This window comes from Lepus europaeus, chromosome 5 (genome assembly GCF_033115175.1).
Source record: "Lepus europaeus isolate LE1 chromosome 5, mLepTim1.pri, whole genome shotgun sequence".
Taxonomy (NCBI): domain Eukaryota; kingdom Metazoa; phylum Chordata; class Mammalia; order Lagomorpha; family Leporidae; genus Lepus; species Lepus europaeus.
In genome coordinates this window covers 91197241-91217199 of record NC_084831.1, presented here as the reverse complement: position 1 = coordinate 91217199, position 19959 = coordinate 91197241, and the positions used below count along the sequence as shown (strand labels likewise).

Sequence of the window (19959 nt, the reverse complement as noted above, 5' to 3'; positions counted from 1 at the left end):
CAGGAAACATCTTTGGTTGATTCCTGAATGTCAAAAGAATATGAAGGCAAGAGGAGTATTTGTCAATACTCAGTGCAGTGTATGCTTTACCATTTTAGTATTAATAAATGTTTCCCTAAATAGACAGGCATGTTAGAAGTTTTGTCTCTACTGCTGTTGTTAAGGTGCCCATTGTTGGCAGAATGGGCAGCTTGAATTGAGGTGGAAGTTACATGACTTCACACACAGAATTATCTTCTTGTATAGCAAAGGACTGATGAAGATAAAGGAAATTGTGGAGAGACATGATGAAGGGGGAGGAAGAATCACCAAAGAAAAGTGTAGATAGGGTTATTGTGCAGAAAGAATACACAGGATCCCAAGTTTATTCACTCATCAAGTTTTCACTCGGCTCCAAGCCTGTGTCTGACTCAGGGATGGATGCTAAAGGTGCAGTGCTGAAGGAGATGGACTCATGGAGAGAGGTCAGGAAGGAGTGTGGTCATGTGCTACATTACAGGGTTTCAGTCAGCTACACTCTGCCTACAGGACTGTGGTCCCAAGTGATTCAAATGCAGCTGAAAAATCCCCACCATGTAGTGATATTTAATCATCACACTGTAGTGCAGTGCATTGCACACACATTTGTGGTAGTGCTAGTGTAAATAAACCTGTTGGGCTGTCAGTCATAAAATTATAGCATAGAGTACATAATACTTGATAATAATAATAAACAACTACATTTCTAGTTTATATATTTACTATATTATACTTTCTATCACTAGAGTGTACTCCTTCTACTTAAAAGAGTTTAATGTTAAACAGAGTTCTGTTTTACACCACCAGTAGCCTCGTATATCTCCTATTTACCAAGTCTCTTGATTGCATCAGCCTTGCTTGATTTAATCTCGCCATGGCCCAAGGAACTATGAGATATGTATACCATGTATCTTAGTTGTGTAATAGGCGATACTGTCTATGTTTTCCTAAATATACTCTGTGATGTTCACACAATGATGAAATCTAACCCATTTACCTATTCACTCATTCTTTAACCTCATCTTTAAGTGGCTCAGATTGTGATTATAGAAGTACACAGAAGAAAGGCACAATAATTCTTACATATCATGCAGAGCCAAGAGATTTTCAAGCCTTGTGGCATAGAATGTATGCTCACGAGAAGGATGTAATTCTTAATTTCCATTACACTCTTGTCCTTTCCCCACCCAACATTGCAAGTTGTAGCAGCTTGCTGTTCTTATCTGTTGTTATTGTTGATACAGCATCAATTTGTAATAGTGACCTTCTGTGGGCCCTGCATATCAGGGAAACACACGTGTCCAGCCTCATAGTTTTTAGAGTTTATTCCTGGGTAAGTAAGAATTGAGTTCTGCTAAAGCACTATAGTAAGAGATATGATTAATAAAAACAGTTCCCTACATATTAGTGAATTTCCTAGCATTTCCATTATTCCATTATTCCAAAAAATAATGTTTAAATATTCATAAAATATAAGTATATGTAAATATGTCTTTAAAATTTACATATATCAGAGTGTGACACTACAGAAAGTCCAAAGGAGCATGCAAAGATGATATTTTCTACTCTTTCAAAGGCATATTTTAAAAAGCCTTAACTGTGCATGCTTAAAACCATAGTACTCTGCTGTTACAAATGCCATTGTTTGTACTCCAAGTTATTGAAAAAAGCAAATATAAATTTGACATTATTCTGTTATAAATATAATTGAATTTAATTAAGCAGTATTTAATGTCAAATATGTAATACCACATGATTATCAAAACAATTTTTATGAAATAATTGTGCATGTGAAATTATTCCCATTTTATAGATCAGGTGGTTGATTCATAAAAACTTTAAAGTTATGCTAGTATTCAGTTATTCATTCCTGAGTATTGACAAGCTTCTTTTACATGCCTGCAGTGTTCTGCATCCAAAGCAAAGGTTTCTGCTCTAAGGACTTACATTCCAGCTACAAAAAGAGAGTAAATGTATTAAATAGGAAAATGATATAATAAAAAGGGACATGCAAAAGAAACTAGAGCAGGAAGGGGGTGGTTTCCATGTTAAAGATTCATACTGAGGCAATGACGTCTGAGCAGATATTTAGAGAAGGTGTCAAAGAGTACTGTGCGTGTCTACAGAATACATAAGGCTGAGGAAGCAGCCAGGGCAGCCTGTGAAGTAGAAGGGATGCATACGTTTCACAGTGAAATGAATTTGAACCATCATAGAATTTCTGTAAAATAATAAGGCATTGTTGGAAAAGGGTAAGTTGTGCATTTTCAGAAGTCCTAGATTTCTTAAAACATTCCAGTTAACAAACACTGATCTCATCTCAACTATTCTAATATTTTTTCACTCAACAAATATCCAAATTCCTGCCATGTACCAGGTAACATTGATACACAGGACTGTCAGTTGCAGTCCACAGCAACATGTCAAAATGGAAGGCATAGCCTGTGTCCTCCAGAACTTTCTATGAAGTGCTTAAAAAACAGTACCACCAAGGTTATTTAACTGAATATGCATTAAATATGCAATCGTAGTTAATGACAGCAAATGAGCTATGTTTCATAGAATAATTACAATAACACTAAGTATTTACATAAAATTTTCATTTGGGAATTCAGAATCTTTACAGAAAATGTTTCAGTAATCTTTACAACACTCATGTGCTATATGTATAATACTGGGAAAAGTATCCACAAACGATTTAATGTTGTGCTTCATTACATGTCATTATCCTGAGAGCTTTCATTATTTTCCTTTTGTTCTGTCTTTTCAAACAAATTCCTATACTATTTTTTAATATCGTATCAATTATTAGCCCTATTAATTTAAAAATCTTATTCATTAGATGAATATTTGTTAGAACCTCCAAATAGAAAAGTTTAAAATTAAGAAATAGATACATGATAATGAATTTTTCAGGATTTATTTATTTAGTTAGTTATTTCAAAAGAAGAATGATAGAAAAAGAGATCTTGCATCTACTGGATCACTCCCTAGTGGCTACAAAAGCCAGATTTGGGCCAAACCAATGCCAGGAGCCAAGAACTCCATTCAGGGCTCCCACATGGGTGGCTAGGGTTGAAGTATTTGGATTATTATCTGCTGCTTTCCTAAGTACGTTAGGAGGGTGCTAGATTTGAAGCAGAACAGCCAGGACTTGAACAAGTCCATTTGAGATGCCGGCATCTCCAGCCGCAGCTTAACCCTTTGCATCACATTGCAAGCCCCGTCATAATATATTTTAAATCAACCCCCTCATGTACCATTGAAAGTCTGTTTTTGAATGAACTGTATCAATAGAGGCCATATGTTGTGCCTTTTTAAATAAAAGGAAATAAAATCTCATACACAGGCTTTGTGTAGGAAACAATCCTTTGTTGTGTGTATAATGAGTTCAAATCTCATGACTTCAGTAACCTCCATGAAAGCTCAACAGTGAAACAACAACTCAAATCCAACTGGACGTTAGAAATTAACTCCAGTGCCAAAAGCATGCAATGAAAACAGTAAATGGCTTGCAGATATAAATCCATGGTGGTGATTTCCAGTTCTACATGTTTCAGGAGCCTGAAATTGCCACTCCTTCCTAACAAGTAAAAAGCTGAATTGACTGAAAAATTAACAGCTTTTCCTAGATCTGAATGAGAGGAGATGACACAGGGCAAAACTGTTGCCTCCAAGACCAGCAAGACAGATAAGGGGTCAGTCCTGAACACAGAGAGTCATGGGTAACTGAAGCAGAGGCTCACCAGTGGAAACCACACTGAAAACCAGTACCACTGTAGAAAAACCTAACCTGTGTAGAACAATTGTTGGAAGATAAGTGCAGAGAAAGCAGAATTAAAAACTCCAGGAGGACCCCATCCTGGAGGAGCCCACAATATTGTGAAATTTTTATCCACAAGGTCAACAGAGTTTCTATAGTAAATACTAAAGAAAAAAATTCCCTCCTCTCCTGGCTCTGGCAGAGGTAGGAGGAAGGAACCATCCTGCAAAATGATTGTGCATTTTGTACTTCTTTACAAGGCCTAGTCTTAGGAGAAACCCGTTAAACAGAACCTAATTTTGCTGGACTTCCATCAGAGCCTAACTGAACAGAGGGAGAGGTAATACCCAAGTCCAGTCAGCAGTTGCTTTGCCTTATGAAATGGGAAATACTGATTCTCTCCATCTTGTGTTCCGTAAAGTAGGGGAAAGAAAAACACTTGTGACATTCACAGTTCAGACCTAAATTCAGTAAAAGACAAATACCTAATCACAGGACACAGAATGCTTCTCCTCCCTTCACATCTCATCACCAAAGGCCTCTTTATAGTCATGGCTTTTACCTGGGGCATAATTTCTGGCTATCAAAAAAAAAAAAAAAAAAAAAAAACAAGGCATATTAAAACAGAGCAAATCAAAACACTATTTGAAGGGCCAAAGCAAGCATCAGTACCAGACAAGGAAAGGATGCTGGAATTATCAGCCTGGAATGCAAAACAATTATGATTATTATGCTGAGAGTGCTAATGGATGGACAGCACACAAGAACAGATGGACATTATAAGCCAATGAAGGAAATGCTAAGAAAGAACCAAAAAAAGTGCTAGAGATCAAAATCACTGAACACAAATGAGGGGTGCCTTTGATAGACTTATTAGCAGACTTGACATGACTAAGCAAAGAATCTCTGAGATTGTGGATTTCCCAATAGAAACTTTGAAAATGGAAAAGAAAAAAGAACAAGTAGAATAGAGTATCTATTCTACTGTGAGATGTGCACAATGAGAATAACACAAGGAGAAGAAAGGAATGAAATAATAATTTGAAGCAATAATGACTAACAATTTCACCAAATTAATGTCAGACACAAGTCACAAATCCAAAGTGCTCAGAGAATGCCAAGCAGGATAAATGCTCCAGAAAACTGCACCATTGCATGTAGTTTTCAAACTACAGGAAATCAAAGAAAAAGACAAATTTCTGCACAAACCCAGAAGAGAAACCATCTTTCCTATAAAGGAACAAAGATAAGAATTACATCCACAACATCTTCAAAAACCAAAGCAGCAAGAAAAGACTGGAATGAAATGTTTGAACTGTGGAGAGAAAAATATCACTAATACAAAATTCTGCACTCTGCAAAATCGACCCTTCAAAAGTGGAGGAGACATAAAGACTTTTTCTCACAAATAAATATTAAGGAATGTTTTCCCCCAGCAAACCTACTTTGCAAGAACTGTTAAAGGAAGTTCGTTATAAAAAAAGAAAATGATGTAGATCAGAAACTTGTGTCTACACATACACATTAAAGAAGGAATAAGTAAAGGGAAAGATAAGCACTTTCATTTTATTTTTCCCTATTATCAATTGATCTAATAATAGTTTGTCTAAAATAATCATAGCAAAATGTATTTGGTTATGTGTGCTTATGTATGGTTTACACAAGTATGTGTTTATATGAGCTTACATGTAAGTAAAACACATGACAGCAATGATACGTATATCAGGTGGTAGCATTAGAATTATTTTGTTTTGGCCGGCGCCGCAGCTCAATAGGCTAATCCTCCGCCTGCAACGCTGGCACACTGGGTTCTAGTCCTGGTCGGGGCGCCGGATTCTGTCCCGGTTGCCTCTCTTCCAGTCCAGCTCTCTGCTGTGGCCCGGGAGTGCAGTGGAGGATGGCCCAAGTGCTTGGGCCCTGCTCCCCATGGGAGACCAGGAGAAGCACCTGGCTCCTGGCTTCGGATCAGCGCGGTGCGTGGGCCACAGTGGCCATTGGGGGGTGAACTCTGCCTATCAAAAAAAAAAAAAAGAATTATTTTGTTTTAGGGGCTGGCACCTTGGCACAGTAGGGTAATCCTCAGCCTTCAGTGCTGGCATCTCATATGGACGTCGGTTCTAGTCCCAGCTGCTCCTCTTTCTGTCCAGCTCTCTGCTATGGCCTGAGAAAGCAGTAGAAGATGGCCCAAGTGCTTGGGCCCCTGCACCTGCATGGGAGACCAGGAAGAAGCACCTGACTCCTGGCTTTCAATCGGCACAGCTCTGGCCATTGGGGCCATCTCGGGAGTAAATCAACAGAAGGAAGACCTTTCTCTCTGTCTCTCTCACTGTCTGTAACTCTACCACTCAAATAAATAAATAAATGAAATCTTAAAAGAAGCATTATTTTGTTTTATATGATACACCATTTGTGAAGACGTATAATGTTACTTAGATATTTAAAGTGAACTTGAAGTAGTTGCAAAATTGTATTGCAAACTCTAGGGCCATCTCTTAAGAACATAAAAAATTACAACTTACATACTAAGGAAGCAAACATGAAATCATATAAAATACCCAGCAAGTTATTTTTCAGTTATCAATAGACCAATTCTATCAGTTTATATGGAGATGCAGAAGACCTGAATTAGCCAACACAATATTGAAGGAGAAGAACAAAGTTGGACAGTAACACTGCTTAACTTCAAGGTTTACTACAGGGGCTTATATCGTGGTATAGCAGGTTAAACTGCCATCCAAAACATTGGCATCCCACATGATATCTGTCAAAATCCTGGCTGCTCTACTTCCTATCTAGATCCCTGCTAATGCACCTGGAAAAGCAACGGAAGATGGCCTAAGTACTTGCACCCCTACACCCACATAGCAGACCCAGATGAAGCTCCTGGCTTTGACCTGGCCCATCTATAGCCATTGCAATCATTATGGGAGTGAGCCAGCAGATGAAAGATTCTCTCTCCCTTATTCCTCCCACCCCAATACCTCTGCCTTTCAAACAAATAAATAAATCTTTTTAAAAAGATTTACTATAAAAATACCATAGTCAAGACAATATAGTATTGACAAAAGAACAAACAGATCAGTGGAGCAGAATAGAGAGCCCATAAAAAGGCCCATAAGTAATTCAACTGATCTTTGACAAGGAACAAAAGCAATACAATGGAAAAAAACATTGTCATTTCATTAAATAATGCTGAAACATTGGACATAACTCACGCAAAAACGTCAATCTAGAGATAAACCTTTCACATAAATTACCTTTCACATACATTAACTCTGAATGCGTCATAGACCTAATTGTAGAACACTAAAAGACAAAACTTCTAGAAGATAACATAGAAGAAAACCTAGACAGATTAGGATCTGTCAATGACATTTTAGATACAAAAACCAAAGAGAGGCGCTATGAAAGAAGTTATTTATAAACTAGACTTCATTCAAATTAAAAACTTCTGCTTGTGAAAGAAAATGTCAAAGAGAATGAGAAGAGAAAATATCTGCAAAAGATACACTTGATAAAGTACTGTTATCAAAATATGCAAAAACTTAAAACTCGACAGTAAAGAAACAAACTAATTAAAAATGAGCCAAAGACTTTGAAACTTTATAGAAGATGTAGAGGTGGCATATAAGCATATGTAAAGATGCTTTATCTCTTATGTCATCAGGGACATGCATGTTACGATGAGATACAACTATACACGTATTACTATGGCCAAACTCTAGGACACAAACAGCACCAAATTTTATCAAGGATGTGGAACAAATAAATTCTCCTGTTTCACTGGTGAAGATGCAAAATTGTTCAGCGACCTGACAGTGTGGTTCTTAAAAAAAAACTGAATAGACTCTTAATTGTATGATTCAGCAATCAGAGTTTTTGCTATTTGCTCAAAGGAGTTGAAAACATAGCCACTCAAAAAACCTTCTAACTAATGTTTACAGTAGTCTTATTCATAATTGTCCAAACATTTAAGCAACAAGATACTGTTCAGTAGGTGAATTGAGGGTTATATTACTGAGGTTGTCTCTGAGTTAGACCTAGAAGAGTAGACAGATAATGTAGTGAGCATCAGAGTAGTAGGGTGGTACTACAAGAAGAAGGACTAGTGTGGGAAAGGAATGTAAATCTAGAAGTACATGTGGTGGGCAGTACATGTAGGAGCTTCAGTTTGGTGTGTCAACCTAAGGGACAAGGTATTTGGGGCAAACATTACCTTATCTCTATCCATTAATATATTTAAGTGGTCAGGAAAAGTCATTACTTCTTGCTCAAATGTTCTTTTCTGATTTTATGATTTCTTAAGCTGTTCCACCTCCCTAACTTAAATGATATTCAGAGAGCTACAGTGAAATTATCTATTGGCTAAGAATGTAAGAATAAGATTTGCTTCTGAGACTGAAAATATTAGAAATCAACACATTGAATAAAATTCACAATCTATAAGCCACAGATTTTCAATAAATATATGACTAGGGAAAATAGATTATTCAGAAGCAAAATATTACAACTTACAACCAGACAGTTCAAATTTTGTATCTATTTTTATTAGCCACACAACTATGAGTAGTTGTTTAAACTCTTGAAATAAGTAATTTTTTCTTACTTGTAAAATTGGGCTAATGATTTCTATCTTGTATTCTAAGGATTACAGCTAATACACATGGAAAATTAACTGCACGGCATGGAACATGCAAGCGTATAATAGGTGATGGTCCTTATTGTTGTGCTTACTAAAACTAGCATCAATTATCTTTTGCCCCATAACAAAATATTCCAGACTTGGGAAAGAAATAGCAATAAATTTAGTTCATAATTCTGCATGTTAGCAATTTGCTTAACAGGACTAAGTCTCGTGGCTCTTGTGGTCTCAGCTGGTCTCACTTTACTTGTGGTCAGGTTCCTGGTGGACTAGAAGCTGGCTGGTCTAGGATAGCCTCAACTCTCCAGCTAATTTCTGTGTCATGAGGTGTCTCACCCTCAGGCTAGGCAGGATTTAAGAGAGTCAACGAATAAGTACCAAGCCTTTTTAAGCTTTGTTTGGCACTGGCACAAAAATCACCTCTGCCATATTGTATTGATTAAAACAAGTTGGAGAATCAACACAGTCAATGGATGAGTAAATCGCCCTACTTAACTAGAATAGTTACAAAGGGCCTTGGATACAGAAAGGGAACACTTTTATATATATATATAAAAAAATCTCCCACAAGAGATTTGAGGATGTAAAAATCAACTGGAGTCACTAATGTAAACTGAAACGATAGGAAATCAATATGGCATGGTCTTGATGGAGTAGTAGAGATGAATCAAAAGACTTGAACTTAATCCTGTCCTCCACTATCAATTAGCCTGCCTCTGGTAAAGTAACTTAAATTACTTGTGCCTCCTTATTGTCAGTATAAAGTTCTCTAAATTCAAGGTAATTGCAGGGGGGTCAATGAGACATGGTGTATGAAGATGTGGCTAAAGTATAAATATAGAAACTAAAATATGGGATTCTTCTTTGACAAAATATACTTTATAAAAATGCTCCAAACCCCTTACCTTGTATCACCTGCATTTCTCATTCTCTCTCTAGAATGTAGAAATGCACTTGCATTTGGATATGGAAATTGGCAATAAAAATGTGTATTACTTAGAATCCCTTTTAATATTTTAATAGTTTTGAGGTGAATGTCTCCTCAAGTCCCAGTTATGTATAAGGTACAAAATATTAGATGCTAGGCCGGCGCCACAGCTCACTTGGTTAATCCTCCGCCTGCCGTGCCGGCATCCCAGGTTCTAGTCCAGGTTGCTCCTCTTGCAGTCCAGCTTTCTGCTGTGGCCCAGGAAGGCAGTGGAGGATGGCCCAAGTGCTTGGCCCCCTGCACCTGCATCAGAGACCAGGAGGAAGCACCTGGCTCCTGGCTTCGGATCGGCGCAGCTTGCTGGCCGTAGCGGCCACTTGGTGGGGTGAACCAACGGAAAAAAAGACCTTTCCCTCTGTCTCTCCTCTCTCACTGTCTAACTCTGCCTGTCAAAAAGAAAAAAGAAAAGAAAAAAAAATATTAGATGCTAGAAATACTGATATGAGAAGAAGAGCATTTTTAGCAAATCCTTCCATAATCTTTTAACAAACAAACAATAATTTAATGCAGCATAACAAATGTTGTAGCAGAGAAATTCAAAAGATATAGAGGAATCTCAGAAGAGGGTGCCTGTGGCAGTCAGGGGAGGATTGGGGTCGGAGAACTCTTCTGGAAAGTAGTATTCAAATGAAGAACAAGAATTTGCTAGAAGGAATTATCCAAAATTCAAATCCAGTTACTCAACTGAGTGGTCATCATGGAGTTAGTCCTTTGCCTGTGTAAATCTAGTTCTGAACTATGCATCCCACTCCACTTCCTATAAGGTATAATCATTCTTTTCCCTGAGGCCAGCTAATTTGAAGGTTTCTGAAAGACAGCATCCTATGCTTTTGCTCAGGCTGTTCACTCTATGTAGAGTTCTCCTCTTTTAATTTTTTCCTAATTGACTTCTAATAGATAAATTTGAATGATTTCAGAATCCGTTAACTCTCACTTATATACAGTACATTCCCTGATGATCACCCTTTCCTTTCTGCTCTCACCATATCCTGGTTTGTATAACTATAATTATTTTCATATCAATCGACATGTGTCTCCTTTATTATACCATATGCTGTCAGAGCATAGGGACCATTCCAGATTCATTCAGACAAAAGGAATAGACATATGGTCAAGAGAATGTGGAATGAAAAAGCAAAGTGATTCATTATGGCCAGAGCAAAAGTTGTATTGTGTTCTCACAAAGTCTATCAAAGAGTTGCATTTATCCTGAAGTTGAATTTGAAACAGAAGTGTGATATAAGGAGGTTTGCATTCTTTATAGAGATCTGGCAGATGGCAAAGGCTGCAACAAGAGATGGAGCCATGAAAAAATGAGATAATACAGTAATCCAGGGAAGCAATGGTGAGGATCTTACCTGATACAGTTATGTTGAAAAACCAAGATCACTGACAAGAGATATTTGGGGAGTAGACTGAAACAGCACTTCTCGAACTTTCCTGCTCAGAGGATCACCTATAGATCCTTGTAAAACCTTGATGCCCAGGCTTTGCTCCATAAAAAGAAACTCAGAGTCCTTTTATTTATTTTTTAACTCTCTAGGTAATTTTGATGCTCAGCCAAGTTTGAGAACCAATGGAACAGAGAGTACTTGGGGAATAATTGAATGTGGGTAATGAGGGAGGAATGAAGAAAGGTGATCTCTTCCTTGTGTTCTAACCTGGGACAAAAATGTCGTGCTTAAAAGTAGGGTGAAAAAATAAGCAGATTTACAATGGATACATATAAAATTGGTTTTTATACTAGTTGAATTCAGGCACTAGAACATGGTTGGATATAAACAGTTTTTGCACTTAGGATAAAGATGCAGGTTGAAAGTGAATACATGAATTTTCTGCATGTGGATATTCTTAGAAATCGTTGCAAAGCTGTTATCTAAAGGCTGTGTATGAAGGGAGACTAAAAGAGGACCACAATTAGATGCTAGGGATGTCAATGTGCAAGAGGTGGGCAGAGGTGGCAAAAGCTAAAACAGAAATCGGAAAAATAAGAAAAGTCTATCTCTCAAGCACAGATGAAGAGAGGTTCTAGAAGTTGGAGGTGATTAGCAGCTTGAAGTGCAGAAGAGAATTCCAGTAATGGTCTGGGCTGAAAAGTAGCTAATGTATTTGTTAAGTCTTTGGTAACCTTGGGGAGATAAGTCCCTAAGCACAGTAGAAACTGAAACTTGGTAACAGTATATTAAGGATTGATCAAAAGGGGAGAGAAAAGCTGTGGTTCTGGAGTGGCCTACTGTGGTGGTTTTTGTCTTTTGTTGGAAAACATTTTGATGGAAACATATTTAACTCTAAATATGACTTCTCTGTGCTATAAGTAGTCTAACTAAGACAATGTGAGCCCCAAATAAATTTTTTAATGTGAGTTTTAAACGTATTTAAAAAGAGAGCTTGTAAGGCTCCTACTAATGCTTACCACCATTAAATAAGCAAGGAACAAATAAAATTTGAAAAGCTTATGAGTTTCACTCTAAATGTCCTGTTGTCAGAGTATTCATTTCAGGGAAAATCGCATCAATCTCACTTTCCCTGTATTTGAACTAAGCACAAAGCACATTTAAAATTTGAATGTGTACAGTTAATTAATATTTAATAAACATATATTCTTAGTTTAAACGTCTTTGAAAATCACATGCCCCAAGCTATTTTCCTCTTCAATATAATCCCAGTAGTATTGGGAATGCTTTTGTTAAATTTGTTTGACAAAATCTACCTCTGCTACTTGTAATTTGCAGTTGTTCACCTTTGTCACATTACAGCTCTTCCCTACTAAAACATTTACATCGTCTTGAAGCTGAATCATTGGCTGGATTTCCAGCATAGCTCCTGATGTAGTTATAGAATACCAACACAACACCAACAAGCTTTTCTTTTTTAAGATTTATTTATTTATTTGAAAGGCAGAGTTACAGAGAGGCAGAGACAGAGAGAGGTCCTACATCTGCTGGTTCACTCCCCAGATGGCTGCAATGGCCGGAGCTGGGCTGATCCAAAGCCAGGATCTTCTTCTGGGTCTCCCACACGGGTGCAGGGGACTTCAAGCACTTGGGCCGGCTTATTCTGCTTTCCCAGGCCATAGCAGAGAACTGGATTGGAAGTAGAGCATCAGGGACTTGAAACTAATCACTTATAGGATGCTGGCACTGCAGGTGGAGGCTTTAGCCAATAGAGCACAGCACTGTCCCCACCAACAGGCATTTTAAAGCATAGTCTTTAAGACAATGGGATATTAACAAGTGAGCCTGCGTTATAACCAATTGGAAGTTTAATGTTATTCATCACTTTAGTTCCCAGTATGCCGACTTTGGTATAAGAAGCTTAAAAATAAACTGCTTAATAAAATTATTTATTTCATGAAAAAGTATAATTACCACAGTTTAAAAAAAGTATTAATTTTGATCTTTAAAAGTTTAGAGGGTTGACAATAGAAACCATTTAGCCCTGTTTTTTGGGTTTTTGTTTTGTTTTGTTTTGTTTTCAGGGTAAGTGTCCACCTATGGCTTTACCCTTTATAAGAATTTTTCAGGGAGAAAAAACATGCACAATTTAATTCATAAATTATCAGAGGTAACATTTTATGTGCTTTACAATGTTAATGCCTCATGGAAATTAGATGTTTACACAGTTTATATTTCCTTAAGTTATATTCATTAGTCAAAATGCACATCAAAACTGCAATTGAAAAGCATTATCTACAAAGCAAAATATAATACAAGAATGGCCTTTTGATGCTGCACATCCAATTTTAATGACTTAAGCACCAAAAAGCATCTTAGCATCTTGATAAGATGGCTCTCGGTTCTAGAACAGTGCAGGAAACCTGTGATTTATGTTTGCCATGCAAAGGACACTGCAGCCTGTGTTCCAATGTTGTAAATCATTTGTACTTTCAGTTTTACTAATTAATCTTATTGCCCTAAAATATTTTCCACATTGGTTAAGTAAAATTTGTATTTTTTTGGTCTGTTCATTGTACCATAATCTAGTAAATTGGCTTTCCCATTTTCTCAGATGACTGTTTCCTAGTGTTATCCCTCACAGTTCTGAATTTCTGTCCTTGCTTCTCTTTGCTCTCATCAGGAGACTCACCACCTACCTCAGAAAGAAAGTGGAAACACTGGGAAGAATGAGTTCACCATTTCCATGCCATAGCTGTACACCTGATTGCATCTATACTTGTTTCTTTCTGTCCTTCTCGCACCTTATCAGACCAGAAACAGTGCACCTCAGATTTGTCATTCCCTGCTACCTTTTCAATGATATTCTAGATCATTTCCACCAGCATAAACACTTACTCAAGTATTATTCTTTAAAAAAGCATATGTCACCAGACCTGCCACAACTCTTCATCTGCTGCTTCGTTTCTTCTTCAGCTGGTCCATCAGCACAGGTGGAGGGATTTATGTCTCACCTCCCTTTCCTTGAGGTCTGTTCTCTGACCTCTTCCTCAAGGTCTGAGTTCTCTCCAGGCTCTTCACTGAAGCTCCTCTTGGAATGGTCACTCGTGCTGTTTGTTTCGTCAAAGCCGGCAGGCATGTCTCTGCTGTCTTACAAAAACTCTGAGGAGGCTTCGTGACAAGTGATTTCTACCTGCTTTTTGCAATGTATTCTCTTGGCTTGACCCCACATTCTCCTGTGACTCTAGATTAGCCCTGGGTGCTTTGTTTTCTCTGTCCTGTCCTATTCCCTTCGTGAAGTCACCTAGGCAGGTGACTTTAAATGCCATTATACACTGAAGCCTCTAAAATGTGCTTCTTCATCTTTAAGCCCCTTACTGACATCTAGTCGGTTATCCAGTGGCACAATTGATGTCTTCACTAATGGGGTGCTTACTAAATATTTTATATGTAATATATAATATACACTCCACTCATTTCTTCACTAGATTTTGTTCTATCTGTAAATTGTCTGCAACCCACAGGTCAATGGTTTTTAGCCCAAAATAAGGTGTCATCCTTAATTTCTTCTTTTCCTATGCTCTCCTAGATCTAACCATTTACCAAACCTGTAGGTTTTAGCTCAGAATGATCCACTTCTCCACATGTCTATGGATATTATGCAAGCCACATTATTTCAAGCTAACTAGACTCCTGCCTTTTACCCTTAAACCCTTTGTTCATTCTCTTAAAAAGTAGTAAAAGCATATTTGGAAAATGTTAGATAATTTTATCACCCTCCTTTAAACCTTTCAGTGGCCTCCCATTACAATAAAATACAAACTCTCACAGAGTTCACATCTCCCAGAACTGTGCCTAGTGCCTGCTTCTCTCATTTTCTCTCATATATGGGTACTTCAAAATTAAATATAAATTTATTTCAGAACAAAAACAGCTTTGAAATCCATCCAGCATTTTTCCAGAATGTACATTTCTAGCATAATGTGAAAAATAATTTTTTGCACCAAAAATCTCTACATGCTTAATTCCATTTTCTTATAAACTTTTGAGGTACCTCATACTTTTCCTGAAACTCCAGTCACACAGCCCTTCTCTCTGTCTTGGCTGTACCATGGCTCATTCCCCACATCCCCTCCTCAGAGACTTTGTGCATACAGTTACCTCTACGTAGAATGCCAGGTTTCATTTAACTATGCGGTCTACACTTCAGTGTGAAGCACCTTCTCATCCTGCAGTTCCCAATACAGAGAATGCTGTGTGTGCCTAGTACGGCACTGAGCATTCCAATGATGCTCTATTATGCTCACTTCTGTTATTGTCTTTGTAATAATGACCTTGATGTGGAATGGTCTAATGAATTTGGTTTTCACTTATTATAGCCATTTCCTTCCCTAGAACCCTAGAATGTAAGTTCTCAGAGGGCAAGGACATTTTCTGTTTTGTTCATAGATAGAGATAGATACAGGTACTGGAATTTTGAGATAGAACAGGTACTGGAATTTAGATACTCAAGGAATACCAGGAAACTGTTGAATGAACAGTCTTTTTTTAAAAATATTTATTTATTTATTTGAAAATCAGAGTTACACAGAGAGGGGAGAGGCAGAGAGAGTGAGAGAGGTCTTCCATCTGCTGGTTTACTCCCCAAATGGCTGCAATGGCTGGAGCTGTGCCGATCCAGAGAGGCGCCAGGAGCCTCTTCCGGGTCTCCCATGTGGGTGCAGGGGCCCAAGGACTTGGGCCATCTTCTACTGCTTTCCCAGGCCATAACAGAGAGCTGGATAGGAAGTGGGGCACCCGAGACTAGAACCAGCACCCACATGGATTGCCGGCGCTTCAGGCCAGGGCATTAATCTGCTGCACCACAGCGCCGCTGGCCCTGAATGAACAAAGTCTTAAAAGTCTGTGCTTTAGATTCCCTTTGTTTGTGCTGCTTAGTGCTTGTCATAGTAGGTTTGCAGTCTGCTTACTAACTGCTTAAATGGCATTGTTTGAATCTAGCACCAGACTATGTATCATAGAATGTAGGTTGGATACAAAGTTGAAATACCATGTAGCATGTGGCTTTTACATCTTATCTCAATTAATGATGTCTTCAAATAGGAGCCATAAAAATAGAGCACTAGAAATGGCATAACTAAGTGAAATATTAATATAGAAAATGGCTACTTTGATTTAAAAATGTTTCATTGGATATTCATTGCTAGTAACATGGCATGGTGTTTCACAATATAAAATATCTATCAGTTCTCTTTTTTCACTAGAAAAAAAAATCACCTCTCCTCTCTGACCTGATTAAAACCTGACAACTGCAAAACACTGAAGGGCTTTCTAATCACCAAAGAAAGATGAAATCATGGCAGTGTCCTTAGATACTTTCAGCCTGACTTTGAAAACTCTCAACCTCCTTTAATAAAGAGCAAAATGATTTTTTGACCATTTTTATTCCTCTGCTGTAGAATGCCATAATATATTTTCACACCATCCCTTGGTGCTAAAGACATTTTCAGTGCATAGACCATTTAGTGTTTTTAAAATCGTGTATAAACTTACTATTTCCTTTAAATTTACTTGATTTTGCAAAAACAAAGGAAGTTTTTTCAAGCATGACAACTTAAATTTTAACATGTAGTAATTGTTAAAACTGTAAATGATAGAAAACAAAATATTAAACTTTCTTAGGCCAAAAAGTAGTATAGGAAACACCTGGTGGGAGGAGCCCCAGCAGCATGGGCCTCTCCCCATCTCTCATCTTCCCTTTCCTCTGTCTCTGCTTTATTTTGTCCTAGTGTAGCTTCTCTGTGCCAGTAGAGAGATTGTTAAGTGAGGACTCACCACACTTCTGAACACACTGCATTGTGGTTTGTGGACCAGTCTGATTAACCCAGCCTCGGACACTTTCCCATCTTTTTGGACAAAAGTTTAGAGTTTATTTTTCTAAGATGGGTAAAGGAGATCAGGACAGTGCTTGGCTTCTCAGAACCCATCTGCTTAACCTAACAAAATATATCGCTCTGACCATGGTCATCCCTCACTGAACAGAGGCTGCCCCAAATCACGTGCAGCCACTGAATCCACAGATACCAATGCTCTCCTGTCCATGACAATTCTCCGGGTGATACTTCTTTCCCCTCATCAAGCCCAATTGTAGCTCCTCATGACTCACAGCAACCAATAGGGCAAATGATGATTTTAACCATCCCTGGCACAATCAATAAAAATTTGAAGCAAAAACAGCTTTATCAAAATTAAAACTGCCATTTAGAAAAGAGAAACCAGGTTAGTCCCTAGTGGAGAGCATATATCATATCCTAGCATCAGTACCTTGCATTCCTGGCAGTAGATTTATCTGGTCAGCCCATCTGCTTTGCTGAGTCTGGCTCCCAGAAGGATCTTCCTTGTTCTCACAGTGTCCTGAGAGGGGAAGTGGAGTGGAGGATGCATGAGCTATGGCTGTATTGAGGGACCACTCACTGCATGTTTGTATAGGAATCTGAAATTGTCAACTTTGGGAATCCATTTGTGTGTGTGTGTGTGTGTGTTTAAGATTTAAATTTATTTGAAATACAGAGTGACAAAGAGGGAGGGAAACCACAAGAGATCTTCCATATACTGTTCACTCCCTAAATGTTTGAAGCAATCAGGGCCAGACCAAAGAGATGGCAGGATCCAGGAATTCCATCTGGGATTCCCACATGGGTGGCATGGACTCATATACTTGAGCCATCACCTGCTTCCTCTCAGGAAGGGAGCTGGATCAGATGCAGAGGGAGTACTATATTCCAGGCAATCTGATAAGGAATGAGGATTTCCCAAGGGAGAGCTTAATCCACTGTGCCACAGTGCCTGTTTCTGTTTTTTTTTTTTTTTTTTTTTTTTTTTTAAATCCTCTTTCGGTTTAAGCGATAAAACCCCCTAAAAAGCTAGGTCTATTTCTTGTCAGTTTTGCCACAGGTCAACTAGTATTTCATGGCCAAAATATGTTTTTCCATCTCTAGGCATCTGACACTATCCTTGAAGTTCTGCCAGCAGCCATCAAGGTTCTGCCGGTTCCCTAAATCCTCCAACCAGCTTTCTAAAATTTAAAAAATTTTTCTTTATTACCTGATCTGTGCTTTGAAAGCAATGAAGACAATCTGTCACATGTTCCCTGGGAATCCCAGCTGAATTTCCCTTTCAAACGGGATTCTTAAACCTTTGCCTTTCTCCATGTGAGCAATCACACCTACACCAGGAGTGGGAGGTCCAGTACTGGAAGAGCCGGTGCTCCCATTGATTTTCCTCCCTGGTCTATTTTCTAGTTGCAACACGGGACTGAGCATTGCTGCCCTATTGGATCCCATGCGAAGGACAAAAAGAGCATCTCTTACAGAAGTTGAATAATTATGCCAATGACCCCTTTCTGCTTAAAAACGAAATTCATAACATGATTATTCACTTTCATTTTACCCCAACAGAAAAGGCCATGCATGGAATAAACAATTTTACATTATTTTCTTCCCAATTCTCAAAAGCTGCAGCCTCACTAGACACAATTGAACACTAAACCCAACCAACAATAATTAGGCCTGCTTAATTTTCCTCCTTTTGCCGTCTACACATACTTTCCTCTCTTTCTTCCTCTCTGTAAAGACAATTTATCCAGACCGGCTGCTTCTGGTGGCTTCCATGTTTCTGATTATTGTTCTCTTTTTATCTGACTAATGCTTTACAATTTCTCAGATATGTTCTCTTGGGTCCTTTGATTCTTCCTTCCCAATTGTCCTCTTGTTTATCAACCCTGTGTATTTTGACAACTGAATCTTTTTTCCCATCACTAAGATCAATGCCTGACCACTCTTCTCTCCAGCTCATCTAGTAATTTACCATTATTTTTCACAAATTGTTTATTTTTCCCCTTCTTTAACACATGACGCTCATTTATGTTTAATCCTTTTAAGAGGGTGAGCTTCTGAGGCAACCCCTGCTCCTAAACCTTGGATAACCTCATTCATGTGTTCAAACTCTGTGCCACACCCCAGTCTATTTACCCTAGGTAAATTGATGAGTTAAATGTAGGAGTCCCAATGCCCAAGTTTGTTGTCTTTCAGGAGAGAAAAGTTAGCGCAACTTTGAAGATGGGCTTTTCTCCCTGCTTTTCAGAATTATCTGTGATAGAATCACAACTTTCTCTTCTTCTGTCAATGATGAAAACATATGACCTCTACAAAATAACTTTGTGGATTTTTTCCCCTACACATAAAAGAGTTGTGCATGATAAGAGCTTGGTGTTTTGATTTTTTTTTAACCATTTATTTATTTTTGTCTACTTGAAAGACAGAATAAGAGTGACAGAGATTTTCTATCTGCTGGTATACTTCCCAGTTGCCTACAACAGACAGGACTGGGACAGACAGAAGTTGGAAGCCCAAAGCTCCATCCAAATATCCCACCTGGGTAGCAATGGCTCAAACACTGGAATCATCTGCTACCTCCTAGGATGCTTTAACAGGAAGCTAGATCAGATGCAGAGTAGCTCGGACTTAAAAACTGGTACTCCAATATGGAATATGGATGTCAATGCCAACCCTAATTTCCTGGAATCCAGCAACTACCCCATTTTGCTCCTTTTATGATCTGATATTTCCTGTTATGGTGACTTGTAGGTATGTCATTTAACGTGCTAAGGTATATTATACATATGTTATACACAATAAATGTATAATGAAATAGAGGTCAGTCTAGGTTAGCCTTGGCCCTCTAAAATGGTATGAGCCTTGTCCAGGCAAGAGATATGTTTATATTCAGAGCAAGGGGAACCAAACTCATATTCTATAAGTCTTGTGATAGTCTACACCATGTCTGAAGTCCCAAATGTTGGCCTATGCTTTACTATTATCCTGCTGTTGTCCAATGATTTGTTTTTCAACAGATTCAGAACAAATTTTTATAATCAGATTTGTGGACTACAGCATAACTACTTGAACCTCTGTCCTTTCCTTTTTCTTTTCAAAGATTGTGATTGCCAGCATCATGTGCAGTTACAACAAAAGTGACTGGATGGAACTCTCCAGAAAGGCTGAGGTAATGTTTTCTTTAGTGTGCATGTATTTATTTTATTTCTTCTCTCCTATTTTTATTAGTTTTAAAGAGCTGCCATGAAAACTAATACAGT

General features: G+C 38.1%; 1 protein-coding gene across 1 annotated transcript in view; it reads left to right on the top strand.

Moving 5' to 3' along the window:
• The window catches only part of DPYD (dihydropyrimidine dehydrogenase), a 1003571-nt gene that overhangs the window by 614247 nt on the left and 369365 nt on the right, over nucleotides 1–19959 (top strand). Inside the window, exon 15 of the mRNA XM_062191802.1 lies at nucleotides 19800–19868. Coding sequence (XP_062047786.1) covers nucleotides 19800–19868 — 69 coding nt within the window. The remainder of the gene's footprint in view (nucleotides 1–19799; nucleotides 19869–19959) is intronic.